This window comes from Budorcas taxicolor, chromosome 6 (genome assembly GCF_023091745.1).
Source record: "Budorcas taxicolor isolate Tak-1 chromosome 6, Takin1.1, whole genome shotgun sequence".
In the NCBI taxonomy this organism is placed as follows: Eukaryota; Metazoa; Chordata; class Mammalia; order Artiodactyla; family Bovidae; genus Budorcas; species Budorcas taxicolor.
This window is the reverse complement of record NC_068915.1, coordinates 37788036-37808836: the sequence shown is the minus strand read 5'-3', so window position 1 is coordinate 37808836 and position 20801 is coordinate 37788036. Positions and strand designations below refer to the sequence as shown.

At 44.4% G+C, this 20801-nt stretch overlaps 1 protein-coding gene across 2 annotated transcripts in view; it reads left to right on the top strand.

Moving 5' to 3' along the window:
* Positions 1 to 20801, top strand: part of FAM184B (family with sequence similarity 184 member B) — a 121260-nt gene that overhangs the window by 91620 nt on the left and 8839 nt on the right. Inside the window, exons 9-13 of one of the 2 annotated variants that reach the window (XM_052642390.1) lie at positions 7802 to 7931; positions 8730 to 8942; positions 13273 to 13426; positions 16453 to 16616; positions 19445 to 19623. In XM_052642390.1, coding sequence (XP_052498350.1) covers positions 7802 to 7931; positions 8730 to 8942; positions 13273 to 13426; positions 16453 to 16616; positions 19445 to 19623 — 840 coding nt within the window. The remainder of the gene's footprint in view (positions 1 to 7801; positions 7932 to 8729; positions 8943 to 13272; positions 13427 to 16452; positions 16617 to 19444; positions 19624 to 20801) is intronic. The other variant, XM_052642391.1, reaches the window with a different exon arrangement.

Below are 20801 nucleotides of genomic sequence, written 5' to 3'. Positions count from 1 at the left end.
ATCAAGATTGCCGGGAGAAATATCAATAACCTCAGATATGCAGATGACACCACCCTTATGGCAGAAAGTGAAGAGGAGCTGAAAAGCCTCTTGATGAAAGTGAAAGAGGAGAGTGAAAAAGTTGGCTTAAAGCTCAACATTCAGAAAACGAAGATCATGGCATCCGGTCCCATCACTTCATGGGAAATAGATGGGGAAACAGTGGAAACAATGTCAGACTTTATTTTGGGGGGCTCTAAAATCACAGCAGATGGTGACTGCAGCCATGAAATTAAAAGATGCTTACTCCTTGGAAGAAAAGTTATGACCAACCTAGATAGCATGTTCAAAAGCAGAGATACTACTTTGCCGACTAAGGTCTGTCTAGTCAAGGCTATGGTTTTTCCAGTAGTCATGTATGGATGTGAGAGTTGGACTGTGAAGAAAGCTGAGCCCCGAAGAATTGATGCTTTGAACTGTGGTGTTGGAGAAGACTCTTGAGAGTCCCTTGGACTGCAAGGAGATCCAACCAGTCCATTCTGAAGGAGATCAGCCCTGGGATTTCTTTGGAAGGAATGATGCTAAAGCTGAAACTCCAGTATTTTGGCCACCTCATGCAAAGAGTTGACTCATTGGAAAAGACTCTGATGCTGGGAGGGATTGGGGGCAGGAGGAGAAGGGGATGACAGAGGATGAGATGGCTGGATGGCATCACTGACTCGATGGACGTGAGTTTGAGTGAACTCCGGGAGTTGGTGATGGACAAGGAGGCCTGGCGTGCTGCAATTCATGGGGTTGCAAAGAGTCGGACACGACTGAGCGGCTGAACTGAACTGAACTGAACTGATTTGGACTGCTTAGCAAAATCCCATGGACTGGGTGGCTTATGAACAATAGAAATCTATTTCTCACAGTTATGGAGACTATAAAGTCCAAGGTCAAGGTGATGGCAGTTTCTGTGTCTGATGAGGACTCATTTTCTGGCTTATAGAAGGCATCTTTTCATTCTGTCTTCACAAGGTGGATGGGCAAGGGCCTCTTTTATAAAGGCATTAATCCCATTCATGAGGGTCTCACCTTCATGACCTAATCACCTTCCAAAGGCCTCGTTAGCTGCATCTGAACCTTGTAGACTAAACAGGATCACTATGGAAAGAGAAAAGGCTTCCCCAAGGAGAGGATGCTGGGCAGACCAACAGTAGGTGATCATAGCAACCTTGTCTTTTCTCCTGTGTAGCTTTGTTGGTAAGGGGATTACTCAACTACAGAAGAAAATGAGGAGGTGTGGGGTCTGTCAGAGAAGGCAATGGCACCCCACTCCAGTACTCTTGCCTGGAAAATCCCATGGATGGAGGAGCCTGGTAGGCTGTGGTCCATGGGGTCGCGAAGAGTCAGACACACTTTTCACTTTCACTTTTCACTTTCGTGCATTGGAGAAGGAAATGGCAACCCACTCCAGTGTTCTTGCCTGGAGAATCCCAGGGACGGGGGAGCCTGGTGGGCTTCCGTCTATGGGGTTGCACAGAGTCGGACATGACTGAAGTGACTTAGCAGCAGCAGCAGCAGCAGCAGCAGTGGGGTCTGTAGGCTTCTTTCATGGGGGTTTTAGTTAGAGTGTAAGAACTGACAAGTATAGAAAGATCTACAGTCAGAGGCTGCAGAACAGACACATTGGTTCTTTAGGGGTGGGGTTGTATATTCAGTAGTGAAGCCCTTGAAGGTTGCTTCTCAGAGAACTTTTGGCACAGTGGGTTTTCCACTGGCTGCTGATTTAAGGTGGGGGTAGCAGGTCAGATGGGCTTCCCTGGTGGCTCAGCGGTAAAGAATCTGCCTGCAGTGCAGGAGACCTGGGTTCAATCCCTGGGTCAGGAAAACCCTGGAGGAGGGCACGGCAACCCACTCTAGTACTCCTGCTTAGAGAATCCCGTGGACAGAGGAGCCTGGCAGGCTACATTCCATAGGGTCACACAAAGTTGGACATGACTGAAGTGATTAAACAGCAGCAGCAGCAGGTCAGAATCAACTTCAGCGGTAGCAGGGGGAGTCAGAAGAGTCTGCTATGGCTTGCTTGTGAGAGATGATAGTACAGGATCAGCTTTTTAGGGTACAAGGGAATTTGACACAAGAGAATAGAGTGAGAGAGGGAAATTCTCATTCGTGGTGTTCCCAGGAATGAGGATGTGATAAATATAATAACAGTAAATATTTACTGAATGCTGGATTAACCCATTTAATTTTCATTAGGTGGATACCATTATTGAAGTACTTCATTTTAAAGATGAAGGAAACTGAAGAACAGAGAGGTTAAGTGGCTTGTCTTTCTACTTATTCTGCCAGTAGATGGTAGGATCCAGATGATAGCCTCTCTGGCTCCAGAACTAATGTTTTTAACTACATCTCAACTTAGGGCAGCTGTTCTTATGCCATATGAAGTTCCACAGTTTTCCTGTTTTTTAAGATCACTCTCTCCTTTAATACTCAGTAAAATGACTGAACTTGCACTTCCAGCTGTGGCAGAGTAACTGGTACTAGACTTGCCCTCTTTCTATAGACAACTTTAAAAGTGAGCAAAATAAATGACAACTCTTTTAGTAACAGGACAATATGCAGAGAAAGACCATGTTCCTTAGAAGAGAAACATGAATTGAATCCCATAATCACTCCACATTTTCTCCTGCCTCTCTGTCTGGGGACAGTGCCAACCACAGTGCAGAGAAGTGGAGGTAAGTTGAGCTGAGGAAGCAGACATCAGGGCTCAGGGCTGCCAGAGTAGCTGGAATTTGTATGGTAGGGTACCAGAAGAGAAGATACTAAGTGGGGGTATAGGGGGCAGAAATCTATGAGAAATTTTCATAGGTCCTTGCTAGGAGCTTGAGTGAGACTCAGGAGGCCTTAGGAGTATGCTGCTGCCATGGTGCTGAGAAAAATGAAGGTACTAGAGATGGGGAGCTAGGAGACACTGGATTCCAAGATCAGCTACAATGAAAAAAGCTCTGTGAGCACTGAGTTGAGACCTCAGAAACAACACTTTAGGAGTAAAAAACACACCCTGCAGGATAAGGGCCACACCCTAGAACAAAGGACAATGTTGAACTATCAGTTCAGTTCAGTTGCTCAGTCGTGTCTGACTCTTAGCGACCCCGTGAATCGCAGCACGCCAGGCCTCCCTGTCCATCACCAACTCCCGGAATACCATACATGCTCTATAAAAAGACAAATCCAGGCATAAAAAGATCAGAAATAGCCCTGAGTAATTTGATTGGCTGTCATAACAAAACTAAACACTTCTGAAAGGAATTCATAATACAGACTCCTAGTATTGTATTATCCACAGTATTGAGCATTTGATGAAAACATTATAAGACATGCAAGGAAGCAGAACAGTATGACTTATAATCAAGAAAAAAATCAGCTAATATAGCCTAAAATGACCTAGATATTGGAATTAGCAGACAAAGACTTGAAAGCAATTATATGAGCCATGTTCAGGGAAAGGATTGTTATAATGAATGAAGAAATAGGGAATATCTGCAGAGAAATGAAAACCTTGAAGCAATGGAAATTCTAAAGCTGTAAAGTACAATATCCACAATGAAAACCTCATTAGATGTACTTAACAGCAAATTAAAATCACAGAAGAAAAGTTTATTGCCTGAAGATAGATCAGTAGAAACCATCTTATCCAAAGAATGAGGGGGGAAATTTTTTTTAAATGAGGAGATTCTTAGTGACGTCTGGGACAATATCAAATAGTTTAACATGCATGTATTTAGAGCCCATATGTAAAAAGGGAAAGAAGATGAACCAGGAAAAAATATTTGGAAAAAATGACCAAAAATTCCCCCAATTTGATGTGGGACACCCATTTACATATTCAAGAAGCTCAGTGAACTCCCCACAGAATAAATCTGAAGATAACAATGCCTAGATATATCATAGAAAATCTGCTGAAAACAAAATATATCCCCCCAAATCTTACAAGCAGTCAGGTTTTTAAGAAGACAAATTACATACAGGAGACAGTTGGCTTTTCATGAATACTAATGACAACTGACTTGTCATCAACCTTCTAGGCTTATTTTCTGATGAAAGCCAGAAAATGAAGCAGTATCATTAAGGTTATAAATGGAAAAAAAAAACCTGTAAAATCCTAACTTTAAATCCAGTGAAAATATCCTTCAAAAATGAGAATGAAATAGAACATTTTCAGGTATATAAAAACTAAGAGGACTTTTCACTGGTTAAGCTGTAGTATGATAAACAGCAGTGGAATTTATTGAAGCTGAAAGGAAATTACAGCAAATTTAAAGTTACATCTACAGGAGAAAATGAAGAGCATCAGAAATGGTAAATGTATGCTGCTGCTAAGTCACTTCAGTCGTGTCCGACTCTGTGCAACCCCAGAGACGGCAGCCACCAGGCTCCCCTGTCCCTGGGATTCTCCAGGCAAAAACACTGGAGTGGGTTGCCATTTCCCTCTCCAGTGCATGAAAGTGAAAAGTGAAAGTGAAGTCGCTGAGTTGTGTCCAACTCTTCGCGACCCCATGGACTGTAGCCCACCAGGCTCCTCCATCCATGGGATTTTCCAGGCAAGAGTACTGGAGTGGGGTGCCATTGCCTTCTCCGGTAAATGTATAGGTAAATATAGAAAACTACTGCTTTTCTTTCTCTTTAATTTCTTTAAAAGACATATAACTGCTTAATAATTAAGCAGTATATTATGAAGTTCACAATGCATATAGTTGAATAATATATGACTGCTAGCACAAAGAATGGGGATTAATGGAATTATAGTATTGTAAGGGACTCATATTTTATATGAAGAGGTACAATGTTAACTCTAAGTTGGTTGTGGTAAGTTAAGGATACAAGTTGTAATCCACAGAGCAACATTAAACATTAATACAAAGAAAAGCTTAAAAAATCCAACAAAAGAACTAAAATGGAATCATAAAATGTCAGGTAGGAAGATAGCAAAAGAACAGAAGAACGATAAGAAAAGGAATTGGGCAATTAGAAAAACAAGTAAGATGTGGATTTAAACCCAATCATTTCAATACTGATAATGTAAATGAAACAGAGACATCATTTAAAAGAAAGAGATTGCCAGAGAGGATCAAAAGGCAGCGCATTTACCATATGCTATCTGCAAGAGAGACATTTAAGTATAAAGACACTGTTATGGGCTGAACTGTGCTGCCCCATGCCCCCCTCAAATTCATGTTAAGGCCCTACTGCCCAGTATGAATGCATTCAGAGATAAAGCTTTAAATAGATGATTGATTCAAATGCGGTTATTAGGGGGGCCCTCACCCAATATTTCCTTGTAAGAAGAGATTAGTGCGCTGGTAAAGCAGACAAAGGGGCAATCACATGAGGACATGGGGTGATGGAAGTTGGTTTTCTGCAAGCTTCACAAGAGAAGCCTTAGAAGAAACCAAACCCACTGACTCCGTGATCATGGACTTCTAGCTTTCAGAATTATGAGAAAATTAATTTCTGCTTGTTAAGCCCTTCGGTTGGTGGTATTTTGTATGACACACCTTATACAGGCACAGATAAGTTGAAAGGTAAAAGGATAAAAATAGATATACCATGCAAATACAAAATGTAAGGAAGCTAATGTGGCTATATTCATATCAATGTAGACTTCAGAACAAGAAGTATTACCAGTGATTAAAAAGGGATGTTTCATAACAGTAAAGTGGTCAATTCTTCTGGAAGACATCACAATCCTAAATGTGTATTACCTAATTACAGAGCTTTAAATGATGAAGCAAATACTATGAGAACTAAAGGAAGAAATGTACAATCATATCTGAGATTCTGACACCCTTTTTTGAATATTTGATTGAATGACTAGACTAATATCAGTAAGGACATAGAAGATTTGAACTAAACTATTAACTAACTTAATCTATTTTATATCTGTAGACAATATGCTGAAAAACTACAGAATAAATTTTTTTCAAGGCACTAAAAACATTTGTCAATATAGACAAACTAATATTCTTCATGAATACAAAATCCTCGACAAAATGTTTGAAAATATAAAGCAGTATATGAAAAGAATAATACATCATGACCAAGTACAGTTTATCCCAGAAATGTGTGGTTGATTGAACATTTGAATGGCAATCATGTAATTCATCATATTAAAAAATAAAGGGAAAAATAAATAATCATAGCAATAGATGCACAAAAGCATTAGACAAAAGTTAACATCCTTTTATGATAAAAACTCTTCAATCCATGAATAGAACTTCTTCAACCTGAAAAAGATCATGTATGATAAACATGCTTAATGGTAAAATGCTGGACATGTTCCTCCAAAAACTCAGAACAAATCAAAAATTCTGCTCTCACTACCTATCATTGTCCTGAAGGTCCTAGGCAGTCCTGTAAAGCAAGAAAAAGAGCTACAAATTAGGAAGAGTAATAATGTCTTTATTTACAGACAGAATGATCATAATTGAATACTCAGTGTTGTTAAGAACATAATTTACTCTGAATTGAGCTATAGATTCAGTTCAATCCCATGTAAAATCCCAATAGCCCTGTTTGTAGGAATAAACAAACTGTTCTGAACACAGTTATATTTAGCATAGCTTCCAGAAGTTTGAAGATAACCTAAGAGAATTAGGATGCAAAGAAAGAAACCTTTTCACTTTATTAAATACTTGACTAATTTTTATTTGTATTAATATACAATTAATGCAATGTGCCAGACATAGAGTTAAGCATTTTTTAAGATATTTACTCTATTAATCCTTATAACAATCCATGCAAAAGGTACTAATATTAACCCCATGTTTTGGAAGAGGAAACAGTTTAAAGAGCTCAGACAAAGTAACATAACCGTTTGCCAGTAGTAGCACTAGAATTTGAATCTGGGCAATCTGGGTCTAGTATCCATGATCTTAACAACTTCACTACACTGCTCTTAACATCCTGCCCTTCCTTTCAGGGGTCCCCTCTGTCTATGTTGCTGGGCCTTTTCACCTCTGCCAAGTCAGAGTCCTTCTTATGGTCTTTCTTCACAGTCCAGGGCCCTAACCTGTGGTCCTCTGGCCTGATGTGTTTGCCAGAGGAAGCAAAATGTCATTGACCTCCCAGCAATCTCTGCAGAGATGCCCACAGTGCATCTTTTACACTGTAATGCAGGACATCTTTTACACTGTTAAACAGGATAAATATTTAACTTTACAATCAGCCCATCACATTTTCTCAGCTGATTTAAAAGCTCGGAACTGGGTATAGAAAAGTCTCCTCCAAAAATATTTGTCAGCATCTCTTCTAGAATGCAGAAACTACTGCAGCTTTAAACCAGCATTGTCTTGTCCCTGCTACATACACAGAAAGGCTATTTATAATCCTCCTGTGTATACTTGGGAAAAGCCAGTTAAAGCCATGTGTGCTTTGAAAAGTGTAAAATACTGTATTCAAGTAGAACATCATTTTTTGTTATTATTTTCCACATTCATGAAAAGTTGTGAAATTAGACTACAGAGACCTCTTCTTTTGAAGCTTCCAGGAATCCCATATAAGTAACTCTAAACTCTCAGTCATTCTGATAATTGATCATTTATTAAGTACCCACTGAAACAGATATCCAGTGATTCCAGCTGAATATTGACAGTCTCCCAAGTGCAACAGCACTTAGAATTGTACGTCAAATAGCTTTTTCAAATCTAGGAGAGATGTCTCTCATTCCATTAGTGCCATCAGAGCTCCCTCCTCCCAGCCCGAGTGGCTGGGATGTTAGTAGGGTGACCATGTCATTTCCATGGCATCTTTTGTGATTTTGACCTCCATTTCAAAGGATCGAAGCACCCATCAAGGAGGGAGGTGACCTGCAGCCGCCATTGGGCTCTTTGCCAAAGGAGAAGGCACCAGAAATCCAGCGTCTGCAGGAGGAGTGGCAGAGCCAGAAGGCCAGATTGCAAGCCCAGGTAGAAGGATGGCCTTGGTGGAGATGCACCCTCATGCTGAGTGAGACCCTGTCTCTCCCTTATTCTTGCAGACAACCTTGGAAATGCATGCGGGGCCCAATTCTTGTCCAAGTTGGGGAGGGCAGTCCAGGTCCAGGGCAAGGTGGGCTTCTTGGTTCTGTTCATTTATCCATTTAACACCTACTGTGGCTCATGAGTACCTGCTATGAGCCAGGAACTCTTCGAGGTGCTTGTACATTATCAGTGAACAAACCAGACAAAAGTCCTGCATTATAGGGCTTGTATTTTAGCAGAGGAGGTGGACACCAACAATAAACACTAGACATAAAAAATAAGCACTTATAATATTAGAAGATGTTAAGGGCTTAAGTAAAACGAAAAGACTGAGCAGGATAAAGATTGAGTGGCTGTCTGGTGATGAGGGGTGGGTATAATACCAAACAGGATTGTCAGGGAAAGCTTCCATAAGAAAGGGAGATTTGGGCATGTGGGGCACGCAAGGGAGGCTGCTGTATAGACCTCTGGAGTGTTTTCTGGTCCCCTTTTGATTTCTCTTGGATGGCACACATCCCAGCCCTTCTTTTCTGTTCCCTGGTATCCATGGCTCTAGCTGAGGAGCCCCTAGGAGGGCCAGCTGTCCCCAGGTCCTTCAAGCTTGCCACTTCTACCCGCCTCAGCATTCCCATGGGTAGAGGAGGCTCATGTGGGCTGTGGAGACGTTCAGAAAGCTTTGATGTTTAAAGAAAACCCCAGGCAGGGTGAGAGTCCCAGCCTGAGGGTGGATGCCCTGGTGGGCAGGTCTCACAGATGCAGCAGGCCCTGGAGCAGTGTGCCACAAGCTACAGGGAGGACCTGCGGGAGCTCAAGCAGCTTTCTGACCACGAGCGGGAGCAGCTGCGGCATGAGCTCCAGGAGACCATACAGCAGAATCAGGCAGCGAAAGCCCAGCTTGAGGCTGCCCACAAGCGAGCTCTCTGCATGCTTGAGAAGGCTAAAAACCAGGAAGTCAAGGTAAAGGTGTTAATGACGACGTCCACTAACTACTACTGAGCTCTTGCTGTGCAAGCACCTGCTCAGCACTTTGGGGGGAGCCTGTTGTACAATATCTCCAGTCCCCATATTCAGCTTACAAGGTCATTATTATCATATTCCCTTTTTCTGGATGAGGAAGGAGGCTCAGAGAGGTTTGGCAACTTGCTCAGGGTCACACAGCTAGTAAGAGGCAAGATAAGGATTCAGACAGACTCAGGTCTGTTGAACTTCTGGTCATCTGCACATGACTTTTATATCATAAGACCAACTTCTCTTTCATGACTTGGGCAATATCCTGCAAAAGAAACACTAAGAGCTCCCAAAGGGAAAAATTGATACCAGACTCAAAGTACTTGAATTCAAATTTCATCAAACATCTCAGCAGCAATAGGGAAGCTAGAAGATAATGAAGCAATTCTGAGAAATTCAATTAAAACCATTAATAAGGGTGAGAACTGAATAAAAAAATATCAGACATATGAAATATTAGGAAAATTACCTTTTGTTATCAGTTTATGCCTCTCAGTTCGCAATTTACCCTTCAGTACCTACTTGTGATAATGATCTGTATTTAAGCATTTCTCCTCTTTACCTCCCTTACAGTGCTAAACTTTGTCAGTAGAGGGCGCTGGAGGCACCTTGCAGGAGGAAGGAGGCTTCCCTCCCTGGTTCTGGAAGGTGACTGTTTGCTGTTTCTGGCTTCCACTGCACACCTGAACAGTGTCCTGGGTGTGTGAGGACATAGATGATATACTGCCCCAGTGGCCTGACAGTAATCGCATAGCTCTGGTCCAGACCCAGTGACTACCTTCCTGTGACCTTGTGATGTGGACACTACAGACTCCATCATCACACTTGGTGACCCTGCCTCTCTCTGAGTTCCTATCCATTGCCTGCTGTCACCTGTACCCCAGAGGTTTGTTTCTTGCAACCCTCACAAAGCAAACACTGTCTGCTCTGGCAGCCTTCACACCTGCCCTGGTGCCCCCATTCCCTCTGGGCATCTGCCCACCTTGGTTCACCTGCACAGGTGGAGGGTTGCTCCTGCTTGACTCTGGCCTGGGCAATCCAGCCATCTCCATCAGTGAACTACCACCAACCTTCTCCACCAAGGTCTGGATCCCAAGCTGGGGAAGGGCTCCCCATCCGAAGCTTTCCCTTTCTTGGATGGTCTCAGTCAGCCTCAGAACACCCTTCAGAGTTCTTTTTGCATCTTCCATACACTTTTCCTCAGGAAGTTCCTTGAGGAATATCCCACCAAAACAAAGGAACACACCAAAAAAGAGGAAATAAAAGAGATCTAGCATACAGGGAATCTAGCACAGGAGAAAGGTTTCAGGAGCCTAGCTGTGCCACTAACAGAGCCTAGACTGGAGTCTAGGCTGGAGCACGAGGATGGAGGGCTCCAGAAGAGATGCCTCCATGGAAAAATAGGCTTGATGGCTTCTCTGATCAATTTGGCCATGTGGAAAATTGTAGTGAACGTATTTTACAAAGCTTTTAGAGGTTGTAGGAAGACTTGGCCAAAAATCCAAAAAATAATAATAAAATACAGTAGTTATTAATGCAAGGAAAAATAAAACTTTGGATAAGGTAGACTTTTTATTTCTTTATTTTTGGCTGTGCTGGGTCTTGTTTGGTGCACGTGGGCCTTCTCTAGTTGCAGTGGGGGCTACTCTCTAGTTCTGGTGCACAGACTCCTCACTGTGGTGGCTTCTCTTGTTGCCAAGCACAGGCTCTAGAGCACACAGGCTTCAGTAGTTGGGGTACACGTGATTAGTTGCCCTGAGGCATGTGGAATCATCCTGAACCAGGGATTGAGGCCACATCCCCTGCACTGGTAGGTGGATTCCCAACTACTGGACCACCAGGGAAATCCAAGGTAGATTTTAATAATTATAATTTACTTAGCTCAGTAGTAAATGGCATTTACTTACAGGAAGGAAATATTGAATATAGTTCACTGTATTTAAAAAAGAAATATAACAATATTTGAGGAATGGAAGAGAAAGAATGTATGAGACCAAAATCTTCATCTGCCATAATAGAAAGACAATTCATAATTTCTAAAATAATCAAGTTAAAGCAGGATGGAGATACTGTCTTGTTATTGGTGGTAAATATCAGAAGAAAGAACTAAGAGTTCCAATGGCTACTTCCAGTAGACAGGATGCACACAGAAGAAGAAAGAGGGCTGGGAGGTGCTAGTTTTCATTTTTAAAAAGCAGTATTTGGCTCTTTATACTGTGTTCATGCATTGCCCAGATAAAAATAAAAAAGAAGCTTTTAGAAAAATGAGAGAGAGAAGAAATGAGATAATGCATATGGACTGCTTGATACTTAGTAGGTGTTCAGAATTTGTGAATTCCTTTTCTTCTTTTATTCTCTTAAATCTTTCTCCAGCTTTGCTTTCAGTCTGCAAAAGCTAAGGCTGCCAAGTTCCCCATGTTATTCACTGCTGGGTCATGCTGGGTCATGCTGGCCTTTGTGTTGGCTTGAGCTTTACTCCTCCAGGCCAAAGGCCTCAATCCCTTGCAGGAGGCAGAGGAAGCATAGAGGCCTGTGGTGGGAGAGAGGGGAGTGTGCTCTGTCCATTGGGATAACCCACAGTTCTAAGCCCCAGTCCCTAGCAGCCATGGAACCAGATTCATGGGGTCTTCATTACTGGCTCCAGTCTACTTGGGGTGGTTCCAGAATGAGACCAAAGTGTTTGAAACTCTCACTGGAGATGGTAGACATATGATCATTCCTAATACATGATAGTGATGGAGAGTGAGATGCCTGGGTTCAAATCCTGGGTCTGCTACCTACAAGGAAAGGGAGCTTAGGCTTCCTTCTGCCTCATGTTCACTATTCATAAAGTGAGGCTAGTAACATGTACCGTACAGAACCACTGAGAACATCTAAAGAGAATTCACCAGAAGTGCTTCAAGCAATACATGACGAACAGCAACCCCATAGACTGTAGCCCACCAGGCTCCTCTGTCTGTGGGATTCTCCAGGCAAGAATACTGGAATGGGTAGCCATTCCCTTCTCCAGAGGATCTTCCTGACACAGGGATTGAACCTGGGTCCCCTGCATTGCAGGCAGATTCTTTACTGTCTGAACCACCAGAGAAGCCCCAGGGCAAACAAAAAGCTGGGGCAGTTTGCCAGGGATGAATGTCTGGCTTGATATAAAATCTGGCCACTAAAACTTGCATGATCCTCACTGCCAAGGACTTCTGAGCCAGAAGGCAGGCAAGGCTGACCTAAAAAGAGATTGGCTCCATCTTTTGCAAGATCTTTGCTTCAATCTCTCCATTCACATTTCCTTGGGATTAAAATGTCACCAGTTGGAGTGCTCTGAGCCTTGCAGCAAGTGCAAGAAGGAGAAAGTATCAGAGAGTTTGAAAAGTACAAGACTTTTCTGTCTAGATAAACTCACCAGGGGATGACTGAGTTTCCCATGATAGGAATAAGACTGTTTCTCCCCATTTGCTGGGGAGCAGCAAAGCAAAGATGCTGCTGCCTTCTAGTAGCTGCCTCGTCTGCTTTTTCCTAATGGGAGCCTCATGCATTTGATGCAGTCGCATTTCTCATTGTTCCTGGAGGTTGCTTGAGGGAGTGGGAAGGGCTTGGGCCCTGGATACCATCACCCATGGGTTACAGTCCTGCACCCACCATTACTGGTTTTCGGTTAGGGCACTTTACTTTTCTGAGTTTGTTTCCTCTTAATCCTGTATCTTTTCTGTGTGACCTTGGGAAAGCTAATTCATGTCTCTCAGCCTCAGTTTCCTCACCTGAAAAGTGGGATGTGTTAATTAGAACTCTTTGTTGCGAAAGTAATAGAAACTATTAGTTTCTTGTTGCTGCTGTAGCAAAATTACCACAAATTTGCTGGCTGAGCACAACATAGATTTATTATCTGACAGTGCTGGAAGTCAGAAGTCCTAAAACCAAGGTGTTGACAGGGCTGTGTCCTTTCTAAAGGCCCTAGAGAAGAACCTGCTTTCTTGCTTTTCCTAGTTAGTGTCTGTCTCTTTCCCCCACCTCCTAACACCAAATTCCCAATGATTGTTCCAGTTTTGAACAGTTATCCACTCTGGTCCAGTCAGCTGTGAACCAGTTAGGTTACACAGCACAAAATGGCTGCTGTGGCCAGGTCCAGATGAGTAGGGCAACAGTCACTGTAGCCTGATAAGCCCTCCACTGGGGAGTGGCAAGTGCTCAGGGAAGCCCCCGACAATGAGGAAGAATTAGGCAAAGGGGACAGGTCTCCCCCTCTGTGCCCACTTTCATACCTTCTTCCTCCCACTTGTGCCCACAGGCCACAGAAGAACGCTTGAAGAAGGAATCCAGCCACAGCCTCCAGATCCAGCACCAGGCGCACCGGCTGGAGCTGCAGGCCTTGGAGGAAAAGGCCCGGCAAGAGCTCCAAAGGGAGTTGGAGAGGATGCAGGCTCAGCAGGCACTGCTGTTGGGTATGCATCAGCTGTGCACCCATCAGGGGTTGGGGCAGCGGGGTGGGGGGTGGTAAGGACCAGCGTGACCCTCCTGGCTCTGCCACCAACCAGCTGCGAGATGTGCATCAGGTCACACACAGCCTCGTTTTCATTTTCTAGGAAGTTAAGTTGCGCTTGTCTCTCCATCATAGAAGTTTTGTACGGATTTGATGAGATATAAAATGCTTAGCATATAAATGAGCCCAGTTAGTGCAGATGATATTATCATCATCATCTTCATCATCATTACTGAGCATTAGCCAGATCTCAGCCTTCGTGAGAATTTCATGAGATGGCCTCAAACTCTCATTTCTAAAGATTTCTGTAAAGCTGGGGACTTAAGCCCCCAGGATTCTGGGTTTGCCTCTGCTTCTTTCCCTGCCTTCACATTCTCAGCAGGAAGCTCACTTCCTCTTCAGTTTTCACAGCAAAAACTTGTCACACAAAGCATTCTGGAAGTTTCCAGAGGCAGTAAAGATCTCCAAAGTCAAACTGCCTGGGCTTGAAGCCTGACTCCGTTCAATGTGCACTAGCTGTGTGACCTCAGGCGAGTTGCTTAACTGCTCTGTGACTCAGTTGCTCATCTGTAAAATGGGAATAACAATAGTATCCCCTTCATTGGGCTGTTGTTACAATTACATGAGTATATACATGGCAAGTGCTTAGAATAGCACCTGGTAAATGCTGTGTAAATGTTCACTGTCGTTACTGCTGAATATTCCACCTGTGCATGGCTGACTCTAAGAGGCTCTGTCTGTTTGGGTAGATAATCTCTCTCCCTCATTTTCTCCCTTACTCTCATCTTCATTCTCACTATTAAGAGCAAGACAAATGTTCTCCTTATTTCATGTCTAGCATTAAAAACCATATAGACCTTTTAAAAATTTTCTTCAAACCTAGACAGTGCTCTCCTTAAGAGAATTTTTGGAAGAGTATTTTCTTTACCTCCATAAGTGAATAAGATCTACTTGCTGCTTGATTTCATTAGACAATGTGACCTGCTCACTGCATGTCAGCACATTAGCCCACATTCATGTTTCCAGATGAAGGAGAGAAAGAGTCCCACAGATTTCCCAGTTAGCAGCTACCCTGGAATGGAGGTGGCCACATGGGAAATGCCAAAGTTTCGGCATCTTAAGAAGATAGATTATACAAGATAATACCCAGGTTGTACCACACTTCTCAGGAACCAGACTCCCCAGACTGAGGTCAGGCTGGACAACCCTGATGAGTCCAACACCCCACAGCAACCATCTTTGCTGCCCTGTCCCTGGCCTCTCTGACCCCACAGCAGCCTGATCTTTACCTGGATGAAAGATTCCAGAGAGACCCTGGGGACAGACTGGCATGCTCAGCACAAGTCCCAGGAAGAAGGGGCTTTGTGGACTGTGTAATGATGATAACAAATCGTGGGCTTTGTGGGTGGCATTGGATGGGTGGGAGTACAGACCACCACAGGGTGATACTAGGACTTCCTGGTCCAAGTTACTCCCCTTCCATCATCTGTGTGAGACACACCTGACATGCAATATAGGTCACTGTGTGAGGAGCAGGAAGGGCAAGTGTCCACCAGATTACCTGACACACTGGGGTGGGTACCTAGACATGCTGGTTAAATAGGTGGATGGGCAGGTGGATGGATAAGGGTGTAGATGGGTAAATGAATGGATGGTGAGAAAATATGAGAAAAGGGGGGCAGGTAGTTCATGCTTCGCTAAAGAGTTTTATTACACATATTTTTGTGATAAAGGATTTCAAAAATTGTGTTGTATTTAAGCTATAGAAATCACTCTATTAAAATCCGAGAGGAGAAGGAAGATGATGAAATAAATTTTTCAACATAATAGCATCAGAATAATTAAACTTTTATATGTGTTTACTGTCCTTTCAGGGAAGCATAGTAAACTTGTGGGAAATCTTTTACAACTGGGACACTTTCATAACATCATTAATTTTTGCTCTAAACATCTTTTATTTATTTTACAAATATATGTTGAGCACTTGCTCTATACTAAATCCTGTACTATGTATCTTATGGCCTCTGGGATTATTGGAATAATGTTTCAAAAGTAATTTGCAATACCTAAAATATAAAGTCTCAAAAGTCCATAATGGAAAATAAAGTATCAAATTTACTAGCACTTGAAAATTATATTCTCTTTAAAAATTAATAACTCACTGAATACTGTCTACTCCATCAGAAAATGTTCTTTTTGAAATGATTATTTTATTTGCCTTTTGATCATGCTGGGAAGTGTCACACTATCAGAAATCACCCCCAATCCTCAGAGGAGAAATTGTGCTTCCTGGTTGTACTGGTCCCTGAGTTAAGGAGGGCATGTACATTTCCCCTGGATGATTCTGGTTTTCATAATGACTCTGTTGGGGTGATATGCCATCCCCTCCCTGCTGTTCACAATCCAGCTAGGAACTTACATCCATGAGAAGGAGAACCTGTGATTGTCTGTCTCCTTGAGAATTAGCATAAATATATGTCAACATTTCAATTTGAGACCTGTACTTCAAGAAGAGGCCACTGGGTCATGTGCTAATTCCCTGTTCTTAATTTTCTGTCTTGGTGCTGAGGCCAAGTGTTGCCTCAGGGTTCAGCTCTGGATTCAGGCTGTCCCACCCCCCATCCTAACCAACCAGCAATGATTAAGCAGGTGATTCTGAGGGAAGAAGAACCATGGGAGGTGTTGAATCCTGACACTATGACTTATTAGCAGTATAGCTCTGAGCTGCTCAGCCTTTCTGAGGCTCTGTTCCTTCAGCATAAAGTGGGAGGGATAATACTGGATAGGATGGTTGTAGGGTTTCACTGAAAACACTTTTTAAGGGCTTAACACATTTACTACTCTATAAATGGTATTATTGTTGCTGTTCTATTGAAATAGGTAAGTTTGGGGAACATGAACCAACACCTACAGCTGCTCCCCACCCTAACCCACCCCAGACTTTGGCCTCAGCATGCTCCTGACCTTCCACTGCTCTTCCTTTTGCAGAGTCCCTGAGGCAGGAGCTGGCAGAGCAGCGGGCTGCCTGCTCTGAGCACCAGAAGGACTTGGAGGTGCTGCAGACTGAGCTGAGGACCCTGGACAGCATGGGCAGACAGCAGGTCATCACCCAGTGTCCAGGGGAAAGCGAGGACCATGCTGGGACTTCAGAGGTCAGCACCCCTGCCCTGCCCACACCCTTCTTGGAGCAGCATCAGGGAGAGGTTCCAAGTGCTCTTTCACCCCTTCTCCTTCCACAGGCCTGGGGGATATGTCATAAGCCTGCAGGCTCCCACCTCTGGAAAGCAAAAACAAGTTTTAAGTACAGCCTGTTATTTTAAATTCAGATGAAATAGCATCTCAGGGTGTTGGTGACAGACAGGCACTAGAGACAGCTCATCTGGGTCATTCCATGGACCTGCACAGAATTTCTCAGAACACCTCCCCAAACAGATTCCTGCCTAGATGTCCCCTGTTGCCATGAGTCGGGGGGTGCCTTTCTGTCACCAAAGCTCTGAACTTTCTGGTCAGACTTGGCCCATCATTTTCCTCCTTGCCCATCCATAATTCCTACCTTGCTGGGTAGCACAGGGACCCCCCTAACAACCCAGACATCTCTCCCCAGCCCACCACATTGGGCCTCAGGTATCCATCTAAGGCACCTCTGTGAAAAGCCTTCAATGGCTCCTTGCTGCTATCAGAATAAGCTCCCAGTGCCCAGTCTGATGTTGAAAAGCCTTCAGCCACTGGCTGCATTTCCCTCTCTGCTCTAAACATGGCCTCTGCCTCCTGCCTCAGTGCCTTTGTGCATGCCCTCCCCCCTGCCTGGGACCCCTCCTCCCTTTTCAGTGCCCAGCTGATCCTTCCAGGCTGCGGGTCTCCCATCCACACCCATGACTTCTCTCCACCCTCTGAGTGCCCGGAGCACTTCCTGTTACTGCAGCTCAGCTCGCACCCGCATCTACTGCCTGTCCTGTTAGGGACCCATCACCACATGGATATCCTTGTTTCCTCGACCGGACTACAAGTCCTTTTAGAACAAGCCATGTCTGTCCATCTCAGTCCACCCCAACCCCAGCACTTGGCACACAGTTCTGCACACACTAGAGTCTCCACCAGAGTACGCAAATGGCCATAACTAGTTGGTGTCCCAGCCCTGCTGAAGATTGGAGGAACGCGGGGATCATTCATTCCAGATTTTGCTGGTACTGAGAACCTGAACACAATTTCTGTGTTGAATGAGAATTATTAACAACTGATATATCACAGTGAGTTGGTGATATAACAACTGATATATCACAGTTGGTAAAGTCTAGCAGAGGAAAAACAGAACATGATCCATTATATGTTCTAGATTGGTGGGAGCCACCTGGACCTATGGTAGGGGACAGGGGAAGTGTGGGATGGTGACAGCTGGTGGCTGGAGGGTTCAGTGATAGGCCCACTGCAGTGAGTGACAGGCTCACCTGAGGGCTATGGATAGAGACTCAGGCTGGGTGGATGAGACAGTACCTGGTCATCAATGTGCCGGCCTCACCTACATCTTACTGGAGGGAAGCCCTGAATACTCAGGGAGAAACAGCAGACCCTGGGTGATCTCCCACACAGAGAAGAAATGTATTCATTCATAAGAAGGAACAACTCCAGGCAGCAGGAATGAAGGGGCGGCGGTGGCGGGGGCCAGAATATAAGGAAGCACTGGTGGATACCACTGCAGGCAAGTGGTGTTCCATCCACCGGAATCTTCTGAGAGCCCCATGAAATATTTCTCAAATCTTTCCCAGCCAAGGACAGAGAGGGATGGACATACCCATCAGCTTCTCTCTCCCTCCTGTCAAGGGTGGCCCCACAAAACCTTAACCAAGCTCTTCTGGGTCACGCAGATGTGAGTGCCAGGTGGTGCCCAAGAGTGTCCCACATCATGTGCGCCCCAGGGCTGGAAGCAAGAAGTACGGGGCCTGGGTCACACAAGCCCCCTCTGCAATGCTGTTCGGTCTTCATGTGTAAGGAACAGGTGCACAAACCTTCAGGCATGTTTGTATGGCCTTGAAAACGGCTACATTCACCAATTGGGGATTAACTGTGCCATTTAATGTTGGACATAAATCTTTATATTTCTGTCTGAACCTTAGCATTTCAAGCATCATTTCACAGCAGGCATTCATTTGGCACCTACTGAATCCCAGATACTGTGCTAGGTGGTATAGAACTGGGAAGACTGAAGTGGAGATGGCTCCTTCCTTTTCTCCACCTGGTGGTCTGATAGAGAAAAACAGCACTTCAGCAAATCAGTGCACTTCTGTGTAACCTCTACACAGATGGGATCTGGCTCTCAGAGAAAGATCGTTGCCTCTCCCCCAAGGAGATGAGAAGGTATCACCAAGGCAGGAATGATTGGGTGTGGAGGGCACCCTAGGTAAAGAGATGGGCAAGGGCAAGTGTGGGGCAGTAGATTATAACTGTGGTGGCCTCAGAATCACCTGGGAAGCTTTCTCAGAAGACACAGGGCTGAGATCTATCCAGATTCACTCTTCCAGAATCTTGGGAGGAGGTGTGACAGATCATTATTGTTCAGCAAATATTCACTGTCCCCTTCCTCTGCCCTCTGTGGTGTTGCCCCAGATTTACATGTTGAAGCCCTAATCACCAATATGATGGAATTTGGAAATGAAACCTTGGGGGATAACTAGTGAATTAGTGTCCTTACAAGAAGAGACAGGAGACATCCTCCCCCGCCCTCCCCCAACACACACATAGACTCCACAGAGGTGGAGTGTTGGGCTTGTTTTAAGCCACATTCTTGGCTCACCAGCATCATTCAACTTTTCGAGAGCCAAATTTGGCCAACTCTCAAAGCTGAAAACTTCAAGAGACTAGACATGAGCTCCTGAATCAAGTCTTGAATTTGAGCTCCAAGCTGGGTCTTTGCCACAGTACATCTGTGGCCCTTGTCTGCCATTGAGCCTCCTGCAAACGGTTCTTCTGGCTGCTTTCTCCCCAGGAGGAGGGTGGCCTGGGCCAGGCGGGCTCTCCCAAAGGCAAGAGTGCAGCGGAGCTGCAGCCCAGCGAGGGATGCTGCCTCTGGGAGGAGAACTCGCAGCTCAAGGAGGCAGTGAGGCGGCTGCAGGCCGAGGTGGAACAGCATCAGCAGGAGGCACTGCAGCTCCGCGACCAGCACAGGTCGGTCTGAGGCTCCCAACTTCCTTCCCTCCCTCTCTCCCAACTCTGCCCCTTAGTGAGCCTCTGGGGTTTAGGATTAGGTTACACCTTCGGCATCTTCCCAAAGAAAAGACTCCCTAGTACGCCAGGACTTCACTGGTGTTACTCTGACCCATGTAAGGTATCAGTGGTCTAGGAATTCTAGACCTCAAAACTGCAGAGAATGAGCCCTGAAGTAGAGGGAGGGGTCGATGCTGGGTTTAACCTATTTCCCTACAGATCAGGAAATTTATGGAATCAAACTTAATAATACCAGAAGTATCCTTAAAACCAGCCTTAGGGAGACGGTGCAGTGGCATAGTTTAAAAGACAGTCCTGTGTGCTCCTGTTAGTAGCTGTGTGCTCCTGTTAATAGCTGTGTGACCTTGGGCAAGTCTGCTAACCTCTCCTACCTGTAAACTGTAGGAAACACTACATCTCTTGGGGCTACTGTAGATGCAGTGAAACATATAGGAAGATGCTTACCATGGACTGACCCTGGTACTTGGTAAATTGTAGTGATAACTATGATCTTCTTCTCTAGGTTGGATAGCCCTTTTTCCATCTTGAATTCACAGACTTTTTTCACCTCGATGGAAAGTTTATAACTACAACTTTAATTTTGTTAATGGATATAGGACTTTTCAGGTTATCTGTTTCTTCCTGAGCAAGCTTTGGTAATTTGTATCTTTGAAGGCACTTACCCATTTCATCCCAGTGTTTGAATGTCCCAGTTTCCAGCATAAAGATCAAGTGAAAGTAGGCCTGAGCTCATCTGAGGAATAGCCATGAACCCACCTGGCCAAGGTGGAGCACCTTAAATTCAGTTAGAGACTCACCATGTAACACTGGAATAAGGACACTGGACCAGAGTAGGGGTTCCTAATCATTTCCAGGTACAGCTTCCTCCAATTGAGGAAAGCAACAGTCCCTCTCCTGGAGAAGGGTATCCTCACATAAAAATATGCATGTACTTTTGGAGGGTGTCAGGCCCCTTAGGCTGGTCTGTGGATCCCTTAGTGCCCCACCCCAAGGTTAAGAAAAGTGATATTAATAGTTGATGGTCGAACATATACTTTGTGCCACGGACTGTCCTAGACATGGATTAACATGGTTCATCCTTGCAATAACCCTATAAGGTAGCCCCTATTGTCAGTCAC